We start from the raw sequence: 7,722 nt of genomic DNA on the forward strand, positions 1-7,722 counted from the left end.
TTATTTATACTGAGAAATAAGTATGATTGGATGAGACAACGAACACATGCAAAATGATAGCATTATTGATCTATATTTCATAATTATTTTCTGAATCAGTAATAGAGAAATTCTAAACAAATACTGAATAGATGTTGACCATCTCGATTAGCTAGGAATAATATTTTTCAGAATCACAAAATGAAGAAGAAAAAAAGAATTTTGAGATCAGTGCAGAAAATGGGAATGGTTCATCACCGTTCAAACAGCCGTTATCTTAGACAACGTTCCAAACCCACCCTCGTAACTTGCCGGGTCGCTTCCAGCTCAACTTCGGAAGTAGTTATTTCTATCGGTAATCGTCTCCAAACTCCAAAGCCGGTTTTTTTCTTGGTAAGACTCCAAAGCCGTTGAAGTATGCGCGCAGGAGACGAAAGCGGGCGAGCGAGAGGCAATAAATAGCAACGCCGGGCCTCGCCTCCAAAACATAACCGCTTGCTCGGCACCAATCTCTCTCTCTCTCTCTCTCTCTCTCTCTCTCGTTCGTGCGAAGGAGAACAAAACCCTAACCCTAGAAAGAAGGGCAGAGAAGGAGAGGAAGAGCGGTGGGGAAGCGCGAGCGAGCTAGGTTTTGGGCTGGGGAGGCTCCTTTTGTCATTGCTGTTGGAGCAGCAAAGGTTCGGAGGCGAGCCATCCTTCTCTCTTTTAGCGTCCCCGTATTTGGACTTTGATGCCTATATTTTATCTCTTCTTTCAATGGATGTGGAGTTTTTCTTTTTGGAATCGGCGCGATCGTGTTTTTGATTTTGAGGCCATGGTCTTCTAATGTCGTGTTTCTGGTTCGCAATCGATCATTGGTAGAAGGATTATTCGGATCTTGATGGTTTCTCTCGTTTTGATTTCGTTTGGTATCACGAACTTTTATAGTTGTCTTTTTTTCTTCCCTCAATTTTCGGGGAAGCTAGACGGTTGGATTTGGTGCATTTTTTTTATTTTTTAATATCAGTTCTTAGTTTTATTAAAGGGAAAAAAAGATTTTTGGATTTTTACGTTAACCAATTTAACCGAGGGAATCTATAACTTATTTTAATCTCTTCTTTTTTTGAATTCTTTTTTTATAGAAAAAGAAGATTCTAAAAAACAAGATATAAAAAAGTAGTTGTTTAACTTGATGATGGGGTGGTTCGCCTGATGGTTTAATTGATGATAAGTCTGGTTGTATGTGCGTCAGTTTACCTTTCCCCAATTTATATGTTCTCACAAAAGTTTGGATTGGTTCTTCTTCGGTGCAGGATTTCTGATCTATAAAAGGCTAATCGCGGTAATTCGGGAAATTTTCACATTCCCATCATGGTTGCTTCGATTGCCGCTTCGGCCTTTTTCTCCGCCCCATCATCTGCCGCCTCCGCGGCATCAGCAAAAGTGTCGAAGACCGCCGGTGAAGGCCCCGGGAGTTTGGATGTCCGCGGAATCGTAGCCAAACCCACCTCCTTTTCAGCAGCTATGCAGGGGAAGGTGAAGGCCCAAACTGTTCCCAAGATTAACGGCGCCAAGGTTGCCCTGAAAGCCGAAACCCAGAAGTCCGACGAAGAAGCTGCCCCTTCTTCAGCCCCAAGAACGTTCTATAATCAATTGCCTGACTGGAGCATGCTCCTTGCCGCTGTAACGACCATCTTCTTGGCGGCGGAGAAGCAGTGGACCCTTCTTGATTGGAAGCCGAGGCGCCCCGATATGCTCGCTGATGCATTTGGCCTGGGGAAGATCGTGCAGGATGGACTAGTTTTCAAGCAGAACTTTTCCATCAGGTCGTATGAAATTGGGGCTGATCGGACTGCTTCTATAGAAACGCTAATGAATCATTTACAGGTGAGCTGAAGGATGATTTAGTGGGTTCGATATTTGGCACCTATTGTTTTTGATGTTTTTATGTCTCACAATGTCGTATCTCCGCAGGAGACAGCACTTAATCATGTGAAGAGTGCTGGGCTAATGGGCGATGGTTTTGGTGCTACACCAGAGATGAGCAAAAGAAATTTGATATGGGTTGTCACCAGAATGCGGGTTCTGATCGAGCACTATCCTTCCTGGTATTTTCCTTTCTCGAGATCATATCCTTTCTTTTATCTCACTCAGAATAAGTAAATCTAATACTAATGAAATTTACTGTTTCTTATAGTAGGCTTTCTATTTGTCTATCCAAAAATGGTTAAAATCAATGTATAGCATATAATTGCGGTTTTTAAAAGTGCTGTATGTCACCCTGTTAATCTTGGCTGAGATGGATATCTGGTAAAAAATGAAAGGAACTGAGTTATTCTGAGATCTTGGCTGATCTATAGGAACCAAGATATTGCAACGTCTGTCAAATCGTAAAATCAGGGTTAATGATAATTTGAAGTTGTCGGTTTTGATTTGTAATTATTAAATAATCAATTGAAGATTATAAATGAATGATTGAAAAAAATCAGATATATTGGTTTGCACTAGATAAGACAATGAGGACTGAGATTTGTATGTATCAGGCAGGAAAGTCCTGATGGTGATATGAACCTATATCTTTGCCGAGATGGAAACTTTGCATACAAGGAGCCCTTTAGGCTATCCTTTTGGACTGGATGTTTGGTTTCATTGAGGCTTAATCCCCCAAGCTAAATTATAAAGGGTAGATGGTTTCAGAAAATGCAATTTTGTTTGTACCATACAAATATAAAAAATAATAAGTTAGTTCTTCCGGAGACACTGTTTTAGAGGCATACATGAACCATGGTTTCTCTTGGTTGTTGAACGGCTAGCTCTAGAGTTTTCACTCTTCAAATTCCTATTTCATGTCAAGTATTCCTTTTCCGGTTTATTCTGTTCAATAGCTTATGTGGTCAATAATAATGGGCTGCTATGATTCTTTCTCATCTGGAAAAGTCAAAACAGAAACCTGTGGCTTTGTGCTATATAAAATTGTGAAATTCCTGTAAATGCTTGCTGAAACTTGGTCTAAACTCTGGAAATATTTGCTTGACTCTGATTTGTCTAATCAATTGTTTCTTTTTTCTACTATGCTTTTCCTGCTTCTTCTTCTTCTTCTTAACCTTTCCGTTATCTTGTTGTTTAAACTATGGCATAAATGGTCAGCAATGAGGGGTTTGACTGATCATCATTAAAGGTCAAATTTTAAAATAGATACCACTCTGCCTGGTCAGGTCAATGCTTTGGGATCTTCGGTCATCAATACTGGCCTAAAATCCCTTTGACCTTCATCCATCATTTGGGTCAGAGCTTCGCGCTTTGACATGTTTTTCTTTTCCTGGGTCTTAAAAAATGAATTGCTTGTGTCTATGTTTGACTTCCCACATAGTGATGCATTAGGCACTTTATCTTGTGATTGCCTCGATAGAGGAAAATGGAATATTCTTTTCATGGTTATTTTAGAAATATAACCATGACAATGTTGAATCTCTAATATATAATCTTGTTTAATAGTGTTTTTCATCTGATTTTACAGGGGGGATGTTGTTGAAGTAGATACATGGGTTGGTGCAACTGGAAAAAATGGGATGCGTCGCGATTGGCATGTTCGTGACTACCGAACGGGCCAAACCATCTTGCGAGCTACCAGGTTGGTATTTGCTTTTCTAGCATGAACATCACTAAGTATATGATGTGCCACTGTCCTTGATTTCAAAAAAAGTACTATTTTACTCCGTTCCATTTTTATTATGCTTGCTTGTGCTTCTCACTACTTAACATTGGGTGAACTGAATAGTGGTTTTTGACATGTAGTGTGTGGGTGATGATGAATAAGCACACTAGGAAGTTGTCTAAAGTACCCGAAGAAGTTAGAGCAGAAATAGGGCCTTACTTTGTGGAACGCGCTGCTATTGTGGATGAGGACAGCAGAAAGCTTCCAAAGCTTGATGATGATACTGCAGATTATATCAAAAAGGGCCTAACTGTAAGTATGAGGTCTCCATATAGAGTGCTCTTGATTTTCCCTTCATTTCATCAGCTTTTTTTCCTCCTCTTAAGCTATATATATATTTGCTTATATCATGCAGCCTCGATGGAGTGATTTAGATGTCAATCAGCATGTGAACAATGTCAAATATATTGGCTGGATTCTTGAGGTAATTTTAGAGAGCTGTTAGCCATCTTAAAACTTATTTCTGAGTATATATTGCGGCTATGTAAATTCTAGGGAACTTTTTCTTTTTTGCCTCTTTTTTTTTTTGGCATTACCCTTGCCCTGTTCTTACTTTTCTTGCTTATAAAATACATGAGCGGGCATCCAACCAAAACCTGCCCCCCTCCACCCCTGCTGGTGGAAATAAAAAACATGCGTCCCCCCACCCGTTCCTCAAATAAAAAAAAGATATTATGATTGCGATTCACCAGTATCTGTTCATTCCCTGAAGTTAAAAAGATATTATTTTGTGATTTATTAAATCTTAGTTACATGGACCATGTGGATGCAGTGATATGCCCAATCTTGAACAAATATGACATAATTGTTCGCTGAAACTAGCAATGGACACGTTATCTGCACATTAAAAAATAAATCAAGAGTACAAAGAATTGGGGATAGGGTAAAATATGTCGATTAGATAAAGAACGATTTTAATTTTAAAGAGGGTCCAATAGGCTTGGAATTGTTGATAAGATGGATAGACTGTTTTTTTAGGAAAATAGAGTCCAACTAGTTTGGATGTTGGATGTCAGAGTAAATAGAGGTGAAGAAATAAATAAAGGCACATGTGGATGTTCATCATACTTTTTGTTCTTTTTTTTTGCAAATATCATGGAGAGAGAAATTAAAGATGTTCTGGTAACAGAATTTGACAGTCGGGATCTAAAATGACATATCCCTTTCTCATTTAGTAATATAGTATAGAAAGGATACAATATGATTGGTCAAAACTATAAACGTTGTATACTTTTACATATTTGGCATCCATTGAGAATAATAGAATATCACAGTAATATGTTTCATGTACAAACTCCATTATTTAGTCAAAACTCAAATCCATAATACTTTAGTCCATACTACATAAAACAGTAAAATTATAATCCATCAGTTTTACCACTATAATGGTCCACATTCACTGGAAAATGATTAAAAAAGAACTATAACCACAAGGCAAAACACATCCTGTGAGTGTCTGTTGCATTTCACTTTTAAAAGCAGCATACCGAAAATGTCTGATGTGTATCCTAGTCTTAAGTAGCTTGAAATATCTATATACCCTTGGCTGGCGAGTTATTACTCAAACGTATAATTTCAGTAGTTTTAGTTGTGGATTTGCTATGAGGTGGTCTGAGGTTTGGAATATATCTTTTTCATGCAAATGCTTACAACATGATAATTTAGAATGTTAAAATTTGCCTTGCAGCTTATACAAACAATACATCAAAAGCAATCCAGATTGAGATGGTATCACGACTCATATTTGCAAACTTTGGCAGTCTTTATTTTTCCGGTTGTTCATTGAAATACATCATGTGCATTATTTGCTGATTGCAACACATTGATGCATTTCACATGGTTCTGGCCCATGGAATATAGCGAACGTGTCTTTCTTACCTCTTTCTTTATCTGAACGATCCTTGCTAGTACTACTAATTTCATATCTGAAATATACTTTCTGTGCTTTCTTTTATGGAACTTGTGGTACACTCTTATTGCATTGAAAAATTATTGCTTGCATGGCCGCACTGGTGCATGCCACCAATCACCACGGTATATTGCGGTGGGCCAAACACTGAGATGAGCGCGCGATGAATGGAACCCATGCACGAGCATGCAGTGATTGCTCGGGTGCACCAGCGTTGGCCATGCATGCAGTGCATGCAATAATTTCTCCATTGCATTTATGTGTTACGTGGGTGCGCATCCCCATCCTCTTGAACTTTTGTCTATGAATCTATTCGTGGTATATTAAGTGAACTTGCAACATACATTCTAAGTAAATGATTCATTTCTGTTCTACTATGCTGGCAGAGTGCTCCAATATCAATCCTGGAGAATCATGAGCTTGCAAGCATGTCTCTGGAATATAGGAGGGAGTGTGGGAGGGACAGCATGCTGCAATCTCTCACTGCAGTCTCTAATGACTTGACTGATGGCTTACCGGAAGCTAGCATCGAGTGCCAGCATCTGCTGCAGCTGGAACGCGGGGCTGAACTTGTGAAGGGACGGACAGAATGGAGGCCCAAGAGTTCCCCGGGTCTCGGAAACATGGGGCCAACTCCAGGTGGCAGCGCATGATGTGGCATTGAAATACTGCTGCTTTCCATTCTCAACTGTGCCAGCATGGAGCTGATCAGCCGAGTGGTTTTAGTCCTGCTTTCATTCTCAACTGTGCTCGGATGGAGCTGAGTGGTTTTAGTCCTTTCTAGTGTGTACAATTTCAAGTTGTCCTTAGTAGAAAGAGAGGGGGAGAGGGACCAGATCAAACTGGTTATGTTTGTTGGGTTTTTCTTTTTTATTTTCACTTATTTTTTCCCCCTCTCACCCTCCTGTCTTGGTTTTCATTGGAATCATACTGGATGCTCTGTGTAAGTAATTAAGCAATGTTGTTGTATAATTTTCTGTCAAAAGTTGGTGAAGTAACCAAAGTAGCTTTTGATTGGTCTAATTGCTTGCCTACTTTGTGGTTCATTTTTTTTTTTTTTTTTTTTTGGGCATGCGGCATGTGGATATTATAGGATTGAAGAGCATTGGGGTCCAATTAGCTTATGATCGGTATGATTGCTTGTCTCGTTCGTGCGTCCCAGCTAAAAGTAATTGGGTTGCATGTGGAGTGTCGTCCTTATAGGATTGAAGAACATTGGGGTTCGGTCTTCTATTGTAACAGGATATACAGCTATCAACCGCTGGCTATTTTGGATTGTCCTGTGCTTGTCGCCCGGAAAGAATAAGAGCCACGGTCCCTAAACGACTTTTAACGGCAGGCTGGGAGTCGGGCTTCTCGAGCGCTTGCGCGTTTAGATTATCCAAGATCTGAATTTCTTGTGTTTTCTTTTTGGTTGCTGTGATTAATTTGGCTTTTTCAGTGGACCCTGTCCACTTCAAGTTTCACAGCTTAGAAATAAGGTATTTTTACCACTTTTTTGTTTTTCCTGCGAATCAAACGAATCCAAAAGGAAATTTGTTCATACCATGCCACGAGGTGAGGAGGCAGCCCATATGGTGAATACAGCGGTTTGAGAAAAGAAAAAAGGAAAAGCAATTTTTGAGAATCCTATTACTTGCTTCAGAATTTATTTTTATCGAAATGTAAGTAATTTAATTTTTCTTCTCCTTCGGCAAAAATTCGATCAGACTAAACTTAATGTATGATTTCTCTAAATTACACACAGAAATTTGTGCTGAGAGTAAGCTTGTTATCGTTCCAGGTCTACGCTAGTATTCTTTTGGCTCATGATTTTAGAGCCATCACAATCCATTGAATCATCAGGTTGGTCGGGCCATAATAGATTTTGAGGTTCGTCGGGTTATTTAGGCCGGTCTGGGTTTAAGTTCAGTCCAATGGCTGACAAAAGAAAAGTACATTTTTTTTTAAATTTATATTTAAAGACAATAAAATGCCACTCAAAGAGTTTCCTGAGTTCATCAAAAAGAAGAAGAAGAGGGTTCTCAAGATATCAGGTTTGGTAACAATACATTTGACTTAACGCACACTCCAGGAACTGGGGTGGTGCACACTCTCATCCCAACCTATATATTTACCTGTCAAATCTATGTTGCATGGC

At 39.3% G+C, this 7,722-nt stretch overlaps 1 protein-coding gene across 4 annotated transcripts; it reads left to right on the forward strand.

Annotated features, from left to right (window-relative positions):
* Positions 1 to 284: 284 nt before the first annotated feature.
* LOC103720846 (palmitoyl-acyl carrier protein thioesterase, chloroplastic-like) lies at positions 285 to 6,605 on the forward strand. Of its 4 annotated transcripts, none has more exons than XM_008810787.4 (7): positions 285 to 656; positions 1,272 to 1,845; positions 1,933 to 2,066; positions 3,476 to 3,589; positions 3,754 to 3,925; positions 4,029 to 4,097; positions 5,969 to 6,605. In XM_008810787.4, exons 2-7 carry the CDS (start codon positions 1,330 to 1,332, stop codon positions 6,233 to 6,235), a joined length of 1,272 nt encoding a protein of 423 aa, XP_008809009.4. In that variant the 5' UTR covers positions 285 to 656; positions 1,272 to 1,329; the 3' UTR covers positions 6,236 to 6,605. The 4 variants fall into 4 exon arrangements, 2 of the variants coding, with proteins under 2 accessions (XP_008809009.4, XP_008809010.4); XR_015987621.2 differs by having other exon boundaries at positions 315 to 656; positions 4,029 to 5,853; XM_008810788.5 differs by having other exon boundaries at positions 315 to 664.
* The last annotated feature ends 1,117 nt before the right edge of the window (positions 6,606 to 7,722 follow it).

Source organism: Phoenix dactylifera, chromosome 5 (assembly GCF_051530095.1).
Source record: "Phoenix dactylifera cultivar Ajwa chromosome 5, Ajwa_hap1_PhDact_Kaust_v1.1, whole genome shotgun sequence".
NCBI classification, from domain to species: domain Eukaryota; kingdom Viridiplantae; phylum Streptophyta; class Magnoliopsida; order Arecales; family Arecaceae; genus Phoenix; species Phoenix dactylifera.